The sequence below is a fragment of the Coloeus monedula genome (assembly GCF_965178545.1).
Source record: "Coloeus monedula genome assembly, chromosome: 5".
NCBI classification, from domain to species: Eukaryota; Metazoa; Chordata; class Aves; order Passeriformes; family Corvidae; genus Coloeus; species Coloeus monedula.
Genome location: NC_138785.1, coordinates 75,066,921 through 75,081,398, shown reverse-complemented (window position 1 = coordinate 75,081,398; position 14,478 = coordinate 75,066,921). Strand labels below are relative to the sequence as shown.

At 42.9% G+C, this 14,478-nt stretch overlaps 1 protein-coding gene across 2 annotated transcripts in view; it reads left to right on the top strand.

The window, feature by feature from the left end:
- ATRN (attractin) overlaps nucleotides 1–14,478 on the top strand; it is a 152,634-nt gene that overhangs the window by 87,549 nt on the left and 50,607 nt on the right. For both annotated transcript variants that reach the window (XM_082282483.1, XM_082282484.1), the window contains exon 24: nucleotides 303–460. In XM_082282483.1, coding sequence (XP_082138609.1) covers nucleotides 303–460 — 158 coding nt within the window. The remainder of the gene's footprint in view (nucleotides 1–302; nucleotides 461–14,478) is intronic.

The following is a 14,478-nucleotide window of genomic DNA, read 5'->3' as shown; positions in this document are numbered from 1 at the left end:
TTAACCTATGTACTTTTTGTGTAGTGTTCTTAAATAGTCAGCCTGAGGGAGGAGGTAAAATGTTTAAAAAACCTATGTTTTCAACTTTAATAGTGTATTTTGTAAACATTAAAAGTGCAAATTTTATTTTTAACAATGCAACATCTTGGCACACATTGATTTTGATAATGCAGTGCATCTTAAAATAGTTGGTTTTGAATGAATAGTTAATTTTTTAACATTAGAATTTAGGTTGGTTTGCCCTTTTGTTTGTTTTCTTAAATACACATTGAAACATCTTTTCTTGCTACTCCTTACAACAGCTGGCACGCAGGCTGGGGAGGAAATTCCAGTTGTTTCCAGAACCAATATAAAAGAATACAAGGACAGTTTCTCCAATGAGAAATTTGATTTCCGCAACAACCCGAACATCACATTCTTTGTTTATGTCAGCAATTTCACCTGGCCCATAAAAATACAGGTAAGAGCTGCTAATATATGTAAAATTATTTAAAGGTGCTTTTTTTGTTTCTCTCAAGAACTGTGGCAGTTTGCTGTGCTTGGAGTTTCCAAGCTGAACCAGCCTTGGTGTAATCCCACAGCAGACAGAGTTTGATGTTTCTGGATAAGAGGAAGGTGTGAGGCATCTTCTGATGTTGGCCTCAGCCCAGTGGATCTGAAGATGTGCTGTGAAATAAAGTGACACACGTATTAACAGGGCTGTGTTTCACGAGGTGTGTGACTTCAGATTGATGATATTGATGTTGTAGAAAAAGACTGATAAAGCTAAAGATGAAGCCTGGAAAGAGCAGACAGAGGAAATACTTTAGTGGCTCTTCAGTGTCTGGTTCTCAAAAGGCACAGCTCGAGGACCATCCCTTTTCTCCTGCTGCTGCCTAAGGATGGTGGCATGTGCAGGACAAGAGGGACAAGCTCATTCTTTCACTTCATTCAGTATAGTTGGTTGACAGGCAGTGCTGTGGTGATGAAGCTGGTGCAGGAGAAGCAGTGGATGAAGCTTGGTGGTCATAAAATCAGACAGAATCACTCTGTGATGGCAGTCACAGAGACTCTGCAGCTGCTGAGGCAGCTCACAATTCACAGGAGCCTCGGCCTTCTTCTTGCAGTGGGCTGGTCAAGTATCAACCCCCTGTGTGCTCAGAGTGATGTGGGTGTTCTTTGAAGGACAAAATCCTTTGAGGTCTGGAACAGAGATCATGGAATGCTTTGCGTTGGAACAGACTGTAAAGATGATCTTGTTGCACCCGCTGCCATGGGCAGGGACAGCTTTCACTGGCTCAGGTTGCACCAAGCCCTGTCCAGCCTGGCCTTGGACACTTCCAGGGATCCAGGGACAGCCCCAGCTGCTCTGGGCACCCTGTGCCAGGGCCTCACCACCCTCACAGCCAGGAATTCCTTCCCAATATCCCATCCATCCCTGCCCTTTCCCACTGGGAAGCCATTCCCTGCCTCCTGTCCCTCCAGGCCTGGGCCCCAGTCCCCCTGCAGCTCTCCTGGAGCCCCTTGAGGCCCTGCAAGGGGCTCGCAGCTCTCCCTGGCTCCTTCCCTTCTCCAGGGCAACATTCCCAGCTCTTCCAGGCTGCCTCCAGAGCAGAGGGGCTCCAGCCCTGGAGCAGCTCCGGGGCCTCCTCAGGACTTTCTGAGGACATGAATGTATCGGTCATTCTGTTCAAATGCCATCCTTGAACTAACTTCTGCCCTCTTAACTCTTGAAATATTCTTCACCATCTTTATCTCACCCAGGAATTCCCAGTATATTGATATCCATAATGAAACTTGGATTAGCTCTGTTCTGTTGCCTAGGTCTATATAATAAATTATTTTTCCAAACAGAAGATAGTGAACTGGTATGGCACAGGTTACTGTTGTCAGCTCCACTGCTTGTTCATTTCAGTTTTTCATTTACTAATTAAGTTCTTTCATTCAACTTGTCTTGAAACTTTGCTTTCTCTAGAGGTCTTGGGAGGGGGAATATTTAGATTCTCCCTTCTTCCCTAAGTACAAGTTTTAAATGTTCCATGCGCAGCCATGCTCAGATGGTAAACTGCTTTAACAGCTTTATTCCAGAGGATACTATTTCATGAACCATTTCTTTTGGAGTTGGGATGCATGTTGTGTGCTTTCCCTGGCTCTGAATGCATCATGTTGTGTATCTCCTGTTACTTTATTCCCATTAAACACTGCCTTGTTGTGTATCTCCTGTTACTTTATTCCCATTAAACACTGCCTTGCACCCATGTTCAGTGTCCTTATCCCTAATGAAAACTCTTCATACCTCTTCTTACAGCATCCTCTCTTCCCTTCCCCTCCTGGTTTTCTTTACTTGTATGCTTTGTTTTCATTTGCTGAGCTCTGGCACAGCTTGACTTCTGGCAGTTCTTATTTGATCTCTCTACTTCTTGCTGGCTTTAAAGACATTGCTAATGAATCCTTTCCTCTCCTTAATATGAAGTCTCTTTAATTGATCCTCATGTTCCTTTTGAGGTTAGCTCTGAGGATGCAGCTTTCAAATAGTTTTGCATCTTTGACCTGAGAGAAATATTTAGATGGCAGCTTTCCCATTCCTGATCTCCTTAGTCCACTTGATTTTACTGTTTGATTTCATTTCTCATAGTTAAAGAGTGAACTTTGATTCTCTTACAACACTTAACCTCTCTTTATCCTTAATTTAATGTGAATGTGCTTGTATGCACTCAATCCAAGTTAATGTTTTATCACCAGCTCTTCTTAATGCCTTTTCTACTTGCCAAAACAAAGTCTAAAATAGCATCAGCTCTTTTTCGTTGAGACACACTTTTTGTGAAGAAGTCTGGCAGCAACCAGGAATCTGTGGTCCATAGTATTTCTATTAGTTTCCTCTTCAGTGCATAGCTAAAAACCAGGACTGACTGTGTCCTTTCAGGTCTTGTGCAATCTGCTGTGATGGATTGAGCTTCCCTTAGTTGCAGTCTGTGTTCCTACCTGTCCATTCCATACCCCAATTTTTTTCATTTTTGTGAAGTTGCGGCTCTTTGTAGTTTGTGTTCAATATGATAAAATAGAAGCTAAATCATGGTACAGGTTTTTGGGACAAAGATTTTTTGGACAAATACCTAGAGCAGCTGTGGCAGCTCCATCCCTGGAGGGTTCAAGGCCGGTTGGACAGGGCTTGGAGCACCCTGGGATAGTGGAAGGTGTCCCTGCCCACGGCAGGGGGATGGATTGAGATGAGCTTTAAGATTTCTTCCAACCCACCTCATTCTCTGATTCTGTGATTTTAAGACTTCCTAGCTGAAGTCAGTCCTTGACTCATCCCATGCTACATTCTTCTCAGGAATAGTTTTTATTTAGACCTTTCCCTCTCTGATTTATTTTTCCGAGGGGTTCATCCCTGATTTCACTGCAGAAAAGTTCCTGTGCTATTGGGATCAGTCCTTCAGGGCAGACTGGCTTGTTAATTAAAACTCCATGTTGCAGTATGTGCAGGATGCAAACTGTTCTCTTATCTCCTAGCTTGTCTCCCACAGTATTCCTCATTGCAGGTATGCTATTAAACTGTCACACAGCTACAGAACATGTTTCAATTTCCCTTTGGAAATTACACTGATTTTAATAGAGTATGTCAAAGTCAGGAAAATTCTGCTCCTGCCAAGCTGCTGGAAATTATTCTGTCCTCATGTGTGTGCATCACCTGGCAGCTCACGCATGTGTTTGGGCTGTTCCTGGGCAGTGCAGCATGTCCAAGTCATATTTTTGGGGGTTTTTCTTTGTTTGAATATCTTAGTAAACTGCCCTTGTGCATACACTCACTTGTCCTGGCTTATTTTCAATTTCAATACAACAGATGAATTTAAACATGAGTGTTTATACAAAATCTTGCAACAGAAAACTTCAGAAATGTAGTTGTTACTGCAAAGCAATTCTGTAATCCACTTTTTCTTTAAGTATTACAAACTTTATCTTGAAGTCCTTGATTGAAATCTGTCTCTTACTCACTCTCCTTGCCTGTTAAAATCTGCGCTTGGAAAGTATAAATGCTCCTTTGTGTAAGAGATGGCTGTGTCCCTGCCAATGCTCAGTTCTGGCTCTTCTTTCCCCGTCTTGCTCCACCTCTTTTCCAAACCACTTCAGTTCATTTCTTTTTTGAAGTATATTGGTTTAGGATGTCTTTTCCTGCCTGGTTAATGACTTAAAATGATTATTCAGTAAAAGAACTAAAGCAGCAAAATGCAGAAAGCCTTCAAAATACAGCAATCATCTTCCTAATTCCTCCTTTCTGAGCAGTTCCAAGCATGCAGGAGTTCACTTGAAGCCTTACCTTGCCAAGCTTTCCTGAAAATCCAGGTAAGGTCTTGTCAACAGTGTCTGGATATTTCCATTCTCTCTGCTTTGTGAGCTTTTCTTTGCTGCAAACCTTGGACACGTGGAATTTTGAAGCATTTAACAAACCCCAGCTGTTCACCTTCCTCTCTTCAGCTTTGCTCTAAATATTCCCTATCTTCCCCCAAAGTGGGAGTGCACCCTTTAAGAAAGGACCTTAGTGAGCATTGAAGGGTTGAGCTTTTTTTTCACTTATATAAATGCAACAGTAATCTTTTTCCCACTATTTTTGTTTGCTTAATCTTCATTGTGAGTTTGCTTTGTTACTCTTTCCAAATTTAGCTCAGAGTAAAAGAGAGATATTGACTATAAATAATCAGCTGTACAGTAGCACAGTAAGAAGCAAAGGAATTCAGTGCAGAAACTTTCAGAGGAGTTCTCTTCATGGGTTTCAGTGCATGCAAAGTGAGCTCACTCTGAGGTGAAACTGCAGTTCTGGAGCTGACAAATAGTTAATGGTGAGAATTTGAAACTCTCTTTGATACCTGTGTAAATGTCAGCAGGTTTTAACACTGTTGAAACTAGTATGTATTTACCTGGAGCTGATTCCAGTGAGTGAATCCCTCCCCAGAGTGTACAGGGGGGTGAAAATTCAATCTACTAATGCAGCAAATTCTCCCCTGGCTGTAAGCTTTCTGCTTCATTACAATTTACTGCTGATGGTGTTTGCTACCACTCACTAAATAGAAATTGGTGGTTTAGTCTTGTTTCATACCCAAACTATTGTTTACATTCACTAACATTCTGTCCCATTTGATATTCGATTTTTTCCTCTCAGATTCAGAGCATCTTGCATTGATCTCTACGTCCTGAGAATGTGTGAGACGTTTAGGAGCTGATTAAGGCAAAACCAGTTTGTAATTGTATCATTAACTGGCAATTGCCTCCTCTCTTTCCTTTGTGTTGGTTGAAGGATTTTGATTTGAACATGTTTAAATGTTAATTATGAACCAAATGCTTCAAGAAACAAAAAGAGGTGAAGGAATTTTGCAGCCCTTGCATACAAAATGTACCATTTGCAAAATCTCATTAGATATTCACGATATATAATTGTCTTGGCAATTCATCGTCGTGTTGGGCTTCAAAGAGTGCCACTGTAACTACATAGCATTGCTGCATGTGCAGGGTGCTGGAGGCTGCAGCAGCATTGCATAGCTCCCACTCTTTGAAGAGTATTTGAGAACCAGTGGGAAACATTCAACTCACTTAAATTGTTGCCTTCCACTCAGATTTCATAAAGGCTGTAATGGAAAAATAGCTAAAATTGCCCCTGCTGCCTTCAATTTTAGTTTCTCAAACTTTCTTCCGGTTTCTTCTACTTGATTTATTTCAGGATGGTCTATCTATATAGTCTCCTTTATATCTTTATCCCTTTTTACACAGAAAGTTCCTGGAATGAACTGGATTGGAGGGACCTTAAAGACCATCTATGGAGTGCTTAACTCGGTCACATCATGTGTTGTCCTAATTAACCTATTTCCAAACATGCTGTTTACCCTGATAGGAAGATATTGGTGAACCCACTCAAAATGCTGTGTTGCTCTCTGGTTCATCTGCTGAAAGGGGGAGTGGTGAACTGAAAGGTGGAAACAATTCAGGTCCCTTCAGTGGGTCGCAGCTGGCACAGGAAGTGTCAGGAGGTCAAGTGCAGAAACTGTAACTAATGGGAGACCTGGAAATTGAGGACAGGCTCAAATGTGCAGTAATTAAACCATAATTTGGTCTGTGGTGCTTTCTTTCGGCAGTGATCCAGGTGACTGTCACAGGTGACTGTGTTTGGACTGGCACACAGAATCCTAGAATCACAGACTGGTTTGGATTGGAAGGGACTTTAAAGATCATCTCATTCAAACCCTTGCCACGGGCAGGGACACCTTCCACTGTCCCAGGCTGCTCCAAGCCCCATCCAACCTGGCCTGGAACACTTCCAGGGATGCAGGGGCAGCCACAGCTTCTCTGGGCAACCTGTGCCATGGCCTCACAGGGAAGAATTTCTTCCCAAATCCCATCTAACCTTGCTGTCTGCCAGTGTGAAGCCATTCCCTGTGTCCTGGCCCTTGTCCCAAGTCCCTCTCCAGCTCTGCTGGAGTGCCTTTAGACCCTGGGAGGGGCTCTAAAGTCTCCCCAGAGCCTTCTCTTTCCAGGCTGAACACCCCCAGCTCTCCCAGCCTGGCTCTGTAGGAGAAATCCAGGTGTCACAGCTCCAGCTGATCTGTACAGATCTGTTGCAGGTGCCATCCCCAGGAATGAGATGTCAGCCATTAGCTGATGTGCTCTTTAATGAATCCCCTTCCTTCGGGGCCCTCCCTCTCTGCCTTCTGTTGCTTTGCTTAAATTCCCATTGCCAGGATGACTGTGTCCAACTTTGGAAGCAAAACACTCATTTTAGTGCTCCAGTGAAGAGAGCTGCACTGCTGCATTATGTGAGATTTCTGATAGATCTGGGAGTATGACTGTGCTCCTATTAAACATTTTAGAGCAGGCACTTTCTTGGATTCAAGTGCCTTGTATGTTAGACCTGTGACTACTAATTTTTTTAAGACCTTTTCTTCTGTCCTGAGTTGTTTTAAGGGAATAGCCGAAGCTCTGTTGTTTCACAGGCATCAAAAGACTTCTCTGCCTCTCTCTGCAACCCAAGGGTTTGCCATAGGATTGTGTTATAGTTACTAATTGCCTCCTTTGACCTGGGAAAAAATTCCCCCTGGTTTCCATCATATGCTGAAAATGTCTGTAGGTATGTAGGAGAGCAAATTCCCTTCACATCTCTTTGGCTTAGCAGAGCTGGCAATGATGTTGGAAATGGGTCTTCTCCTTAGCCAGGAGGTATTTCCTGTTTTAGTACTTAGGCAAAATTTAGGTGGAGCCACCTGGCATCAACTGCATTTCTGAGTCAAGATGAATTATACACTAGACTGAGATTCTGCTGAGGAATGGGTCTTGTTTTTTCTTATGGTGAACGTGGCTATTTAAGTTGGAAATATTAGCCAATATTTTACAAACTGCCAGGAATTACATTCCTAAGAAGACTCCACAATCCTCAGACAAAGCTGTCGATCTGATCTTTATCATTGTTTATTTCAGTGTTTCATTGCTGTTGTGTCCTGCAGTATGTAAATACTGAAACCTTCTGAAATTCTCATTTTTCAAAGTAAAACTTCTTCATTAAAGCAGTTTTGATTTGAAATTCTTCTTCTAGTGCTCTTCCCCATCACCCTGCTAGTTTTATTGGCAACATTACCCCTAAAACAGTTGGTCTGCATTAGCAGGAATATTAATACCACTTTGAATTAAGCTTTAATTTTACTTGCCATTCATGTTTAGTGTAGTTCAGGAAACATTTGTTTTGTTCCAGAGCTAAATGATGGATGACACTTTGCCACAGCCAAGGAAAGCTTTGGGGTACCTTTAGCTCCTGCCATCTGAGGAAGGGCCCAGAACAGAGCTGGAGGAACAGCAGATCTCACACATTCCTTTTATGTTAGGCTTTCAGCCTCTTTCAGGTGACATGGGTATTGCCAGCAGTGATGCTCTCTGTGTTTCCACTCTTTGAGGTTTAGAGCCTGACTAAAAGGCTTTCGTAACACATGGGAAAAGATCGAGCAAAGAAACCATCCACGGTTAGAAAGCAGGGCCCGAACTGTCTCTGATTCCTTGATTCCTCTCTGGAGGAAGCATTAGGCATTTGATACAGGGCATGAATAACCCCTGAGGACTGGATATGGCCCATGGAGGTTTCCAGCCTTTCTCTGAATTAGTGTCATTCTCAAATCAAAAGCCACAGGCTCATTGAATGAGAGCTCTAGGTGAGGGTAAAGAGAAAGTGTCTTTGTTGTTGGCCAAAGAGAATAAAATACATTGAGATAGGTAGTGATTGCTTCGATAAAATAATTATGTGGGCTTGAAATTGCAGTGAGGTTGCTGATCTGGACAGGTTTCCTGCCAGGTCCTCATGTGCCTCATGCATATTTAATGAGGAAGAGATGTAGGTGCAGAGATAAAATCATCCTCAACTCTCTGGAACCATTTATTCCAAAAATGTTCTTTTTTTCTGTTGCTTCTGAAAGCATTGTAATGCCAAAGTTGTTTGCTAATGATGTCCCTTGCCTTTCTTTAGTTATAACTGCAGGTGCTTTTGGGCCTCTCTTCCTGTATTTTCTCTCACCATGTGAGAGGTTTTCTTGAAATGCAACAATGAAATGTAAATCAATTTGTTAATCTGATGAAATTTGCTGTTGAATGTAATTACTTTTGGAGACATGCAATTACATGCTGATTTTTCAGAACAGGCAAACTGACATCATCTACTGTGGGATGGAAAGATCTAAAACAGAACAGTTAAATGGTCCTTTAAAACATGAAACAGCTGCTTGTGTTTTATCTGCTCCTGCTGCCTTATTTTTGGCATCAACTGATGACATTTTTCTCCTTTTAGAAGTTGTTCCCTTTTCGATTAGGTAATATTTTTGTTAGCACCTTCTTAAATCCTTTAAAAGGAGGATTTCTCTCAAAGGCAGTTAACCCTTGGCAGGATGTGGTACCACTTCAGTCCTTTTTACAGGAGGTTGTAGCTTCAGCAATCCTGAAAATTGTTCATGCCAAACTTTTCCCAGGTGCTGTGTTGGGGGGGGGGGGGGGGGGGGTGGATTTTCATCAGAGATTCATGGAATGGTTTGGGTTGGAAGGGAGATGAAGGAGCACCTTGTTCCAGCCCTGCCATGGGCAGGGACACCTCCCACTGTCCCAGGCTGCTCCAAGCCCCAGTGTCCAACCTGGCCTGGGACACTGCCAGGGATCCAGGGGCAGCCCCAGCTGCTCTGGGCACCCTGTGCCAGGGCCTGCCCACCCTCCCAGGGAAGAATTTTTTCCCAAATCCCATCTAACCCTTCATTCTTGCAGTAGGAAGCCATTCCCTGTGTCCTGGCACTCCAGGCCCTTGACTCTCCAGCTCTCTTGGGGCCCCTTTAGGCCCTGGAAAGGACAACTGTTAAAATCTTGGGGTTTTTCATCTGCAACTTGGGATTTCTTGGGATGATCTGTAGTGACTCACATAGCTTTTGTGAGGTTTATTGTAATGTCTTCCTACAGCACTAGAAGTCTTTCTGTGTGCCTGTTGCAAAACTTCAGCTGCATAAATAAGAAAAGTTATAGGAGAACAGAGAGAGACAGCCTGCGATTCAGGTTTAATAATACCAGGAGCATTTCTTAGCTTGTATTTTTTTGAGATCTGACAGTGACATATGTATTGATTGCCTTAATTTTAAGGAAGCTGATTTTTTTTTCTCTTTTCAAGTGCAGGGCTGGAAAAAATATGAATATAATATATAAATTATATAGTACATAATATATAATATATAAAAAATTGCAGAATTAATCTTCTATGGAAGGAAAGTCCGAATTAGGCATTAATTTCTCTTGGTTAGGGCCAGTGCTGGTTGCTTGAAGTTGCTGTATTTCTGTGATGAATAACTCTTGAAAACACCATAACCTACCACCGAATGTAAATATAGACCCCAAATTCAAATATATTTAATAAAATGAGTGCTGTGAGCCATTGCTGAGGAGGCAAAAAGGTGAGATACTTTTTGTTTTATAAAAGCTTATTTAAAGAGTTGAAGAATAGTGAGGAGAGTTAACCAAGAAGAGAAAAGTGTATTGGCAATAAAATAGAAGAAGCCACACACTGAAATGCGACAGTGGATTCAGCCTGGCTAAACCACAGGGGAAAGAATATCCAGAACTACGAAAGGGTGACAAACCCAAAAGCCTGTGGCTGGTTTGGCTCACAAACACGGAGCCAGAGACACCTGCATTCCACTGACAGCTCTCAGCTGACTCTGCAGTGCTGCTTTTGGGGAAAAAAACCCATTCCTGGAATGTCCTGAAAATTTCTTTTTCACTCACTTATTTTCCTGACATTGTATTATTAAGATTTTTGGCTTCTTTTTTACTGTATTGGCAAATGTTGCTCACAGCAATGTTGGCAAGCAAGAGCTGGGGTCAGGGCAAGGTAGTACTGTCACAGTCCTGTAAGGGAATTAATTTCTGGAATGATTGGGGGTTTCATAGGGTTTTTTCCTGAATTGTTTCTCTTTTAAATTATTTTTTTTAGTTATAAGTGTCATGTATAGTTATTTCTTTAAGCAGTCTGTTTTGCATGCAAGATTAACACTATCCACCTTCCCACACTTGGACCCAAACCATCAATAAATTACATTGATATTTTGACTGAGGATTGAGGTAAATTCCATCAATTGATTTATCACTTCAGTATTTTACTGGAAAATTTGTCATGACAAAATGGTGAATTACGTGTTCTAGAAATCCTTTAGTGATAGACAGTGACTACCTGGCCTTTTTAATGCAAATTTAAGAGCTTACTGAGAGGTGGTTCATTTTGCCCTACCCAGCATAGTTATGTTTTTCATGTTAAGATTTCTGGAACACGAAATCATAGCCAAGGCTCTCAACAGAAAAACTTGTGATGAATAAAACAACCCAGCCCTATGATTCTGATTCCATGGCTCTTTAAAACTGATCGTGATGCTATGTAGTTTGTTTAAAGTAAATTTGGGGGGTTTTAATTACTGCCACTTCAGGTCATGATGTGACACCAGGTTTGAGACAACGTGTGACTTCAGTATTGTGTAATAATGTGAGAATGTTGCCATTCAATGGTATTTAAATTTGGTTATGTAAATAAGTATATATTTAGTTTGGAGCTGGAACTAGATAATCTTTAAGGTCCCTTCCAATCCAAACCATTCTATGATTCTATATGTAGTATGTATAAATATATATACACTTATTTTACTACTTTATTTTATTAAAGATGAAAAGTCCTTAAAATTTCTGTAGAGATTCCTGCAGCTGGAATATTGCAGGAGTTTTTGCTACAGGTTGATAAACATGTTCAATTTCTCATCCAATATGATCCTTAGAATCCACGGCCTCCTCAGGGAAGGAGACAGAGCTTGTTTTCCCCATTAATACCACTGCAACCCTGAACTCTGTCTTGCATTTATTCCCCTGTTTTGTCTGGTCAGAAATGATGCAAGACAGAAGGTTTTGCCTGTTTCCATCTGTCAGCTATTTTGAAGCCTAAAAAAATGAACTTGCAAATATTGCTTTGGCTGTTTTATTCTTTTTATTCTTGATTCCCTCTTGTGTACTTACATCACCAGCTCTTTAGGAAAGCGACGTTTATTCCTTTTAAGCTCAGTAGACTGTAAAGCTCATTTTTACTGGACTTTGAGGGTCTGAGTGAGTGTTTGAGCTGTTATGTGCTATGTTTTAATTTTTTCCATGCTGAAACTCTCCAGCAATAGTTGGGATGTTGCCGAATGTAACTGAGCCTGCATGCAGATGGTGTCAGAGCTCTGCTCGGCACGAAGCCAGGGAACAGGATCCTTCCCAAATGCAACGGGATCCTTCCCAGATGCACCCACAGTGCAGCAGCTGGGACTGGAGGGAGGTGCTTAAGGGCCTGGAACTCAGGGCATTGGAGTGTTTTCCTGCTGGTGACTTGCCTTCTGTCTCAAGGTTTAGGATCTTTATTTTTAACCACTCTTTCCAAATACCTCTGAGCTTCCTTGTCTCCAGAACAATTGTTGCAATCGCAGAATCACAGAATCACTTACGTTGGAAAACCCTGTAAGACCATCGAGTCCAGCTGTTCCCCCAGCACTGCAAAGGCCACCACTGACCCATGTCCCCAAGTGCCACATGTACCTGGCTGTTAAATCCCTCCAGGGAGGGATGCTCCATCACCACCCTGGGCAGCTGTGCCAGCCCAGGACAGCCCTTTCCCTATTTTTCTTGACGTCCACCCTGCCCCTCCCCTGGCCCAGCCTGAGGCCGTTCCCTCTCCTCCTGTCCCTGTTCCCTGCCAGCAGAGCCCGACCCCCCCGGCTGCCCCCTCCTGTCAGGGACTTGTGCAGAGCCACAAGGTCCCCCCTGAGCCTCCTTTGCTCCAGCCTGAGCCCCTTTCCAGCTCCCTCAGGAATTCTCCAGCCCCTTCCCAGCTCCGTTCCCTTCCCTGGACAGCTCCAGCTCCTCAGGGTCTTTCTTCTTGTGAGAGGCCTGAAAGAAGAACTGAGAAGTTCAGAGAATTCAGGAGAGTTCACTGAGGATTCAGAAGAACTGAGTTTTTTTCTGCCTCAGCTTTCTTGGGGCATGCTACAGTCAGGTGGAGGTGTGCAGGGTCTGAGCTGAGTTTGCTGTTTCAATTACGGGACATTCCAGAATTTTATTTCCTAGTGCACTTTAAATTTAGATGAGCATTACAATTCAACCCCTGGCTGTTTATTGAACAAATACTTCTCATTTGTCAGATTTGTGTGATAATTTCTGGGATGCAGTGAAATTTGGGACCACATCTTAAGCACTATTTTTAATTTAGAGACAGTCGTGCCTGTGTTCGCTCTGCACAACCTCAGAGAGTTCACAAGGGAAGACAAAACACGTATAATTGGCATTTCTGAGCCAACTGCTGACTGCAGCCAATTAGCTGAGAAGTGACAATTTGTGACTACTGCAGGAAGGCAGCACAGTATTGGAATATAAATCGATTTTCATCTCAGAATAAGTTCAGAAGTGAACCAGGTTTTATATTTGCACAGTAGTGAGTGTTTGTGCCATAAAGCTCAATGGCTCAGTTAATATTGCAGCAGGTGAGGAGTAAGTCATTAATCTCTTTCATCCTTCACGCAGGAACACAGCAACTCAGAGTAGTAGCTGTGAAAATCAAATTTGAGTGAGGGTTTTATTTTTGCTTGTTGTAGAATGCAAATGTGAGCAGGGGAACCTCTTCAGCTGCACCAAGTTCTCTCTGATTTGGAGAAAGATGGATTTGATGGGTGAACTGTTCAGTAGATGAGGAATTGGTTCAGAGGAGGCCGTGGAGGTGCTCCAAGTGCTGGAGCCTCTCTGCTCTGGAGACAGAATGGGAGCTGGAGGTGTTCAGCCTGGAGAAGGGAAGACTCCAGGGAGACCTTAGAGCCCCTTCCAATGCTGCTTCTGAAGTCCGCACCTACAGCATCAGGTGTGTTACAAACTCTGGGATCTCCCACTTCCAAATGATGCTCCACTTCAACTTGTTGTGTGTCAGAGTTTTTCAAGTTACAATTAACTCCTGTTAAGGCCCTTTCTTCTCTGAAACCTAAGGTTTACCTTTCTGTCTAGAGAATCTTTCCCTGTGGATCTAGTTAGATTTTTTTCCTAACCTCCAAATTTGGGTGCAGTTTTGCTGTTCATTTAAAATAGAGATCTGTGGTGCCTCTGAAAGAGAATGCCCTTCTGCTTCTGTGGTGTGATTGGGGTATGGATTCACCCAAAAGCTCTTGGATGGGGCTTGGAGCAACCTGGTCTAGTGGAAGGTGTCCCTGCCCATAGTAGGGGGTTGTAATGAGATGGTCTTTAAGCTCCCGTGCAACCCATCCCTTTCTGTGGTTCTGGAGCAGCAGCTGGAGGACAGGTGAGATGTCCCAGGGCAGCTGCAATAGCTTTTACCCCCTTTTAGGCAACGAATGGAGCTTCTAGAGCATTCATGAAACCAAGGGCAAGGATGCACCATGGAAATTTAGGGGTCTACAAAGAGATGTCTCTGTGTGCCTCAGCGTTTATGGTTCTGTTATGGAACTGGTCAGGTAATAATTTTTTAGGCACCTGCACTGGTCAGCTGAATCACAGATGAGGTTTCCATTGAGTGTAAAGGGCTAATAGGAATACCCCTGTGATCCTGGATTTGGATGTCTTAATCTGTGTCTAAATCCCATAAATCATCTGCAGAGGTGCACAAATGCTTCCTTCTGTAAAGTGTTCCTTGGCACTGACATTGTTGAGACGATTTAAGAGCCACCTGTCTGAAAAAGGCTCATCTCAGGTTGCTGCTGTATTTGCTCATCCCTCAGTGAGCAGGGTCAGCTCTAAAATCCCAGCTTCTGAAGGGTGTTTTTGAAGGGCTTTTTGCCCTTCATTCCTATGATTAGCTTTCCACTGCCTTAACAACTTCCATGGCTCATTAGAGATGTTCACAGAACACAGGAAGCAGCAGCAGCATGTGGCAGAACTGAGACTATGTTCAGGTGGTGGAGCTGGATTGCTGTGCTGGCTCATTCTTTC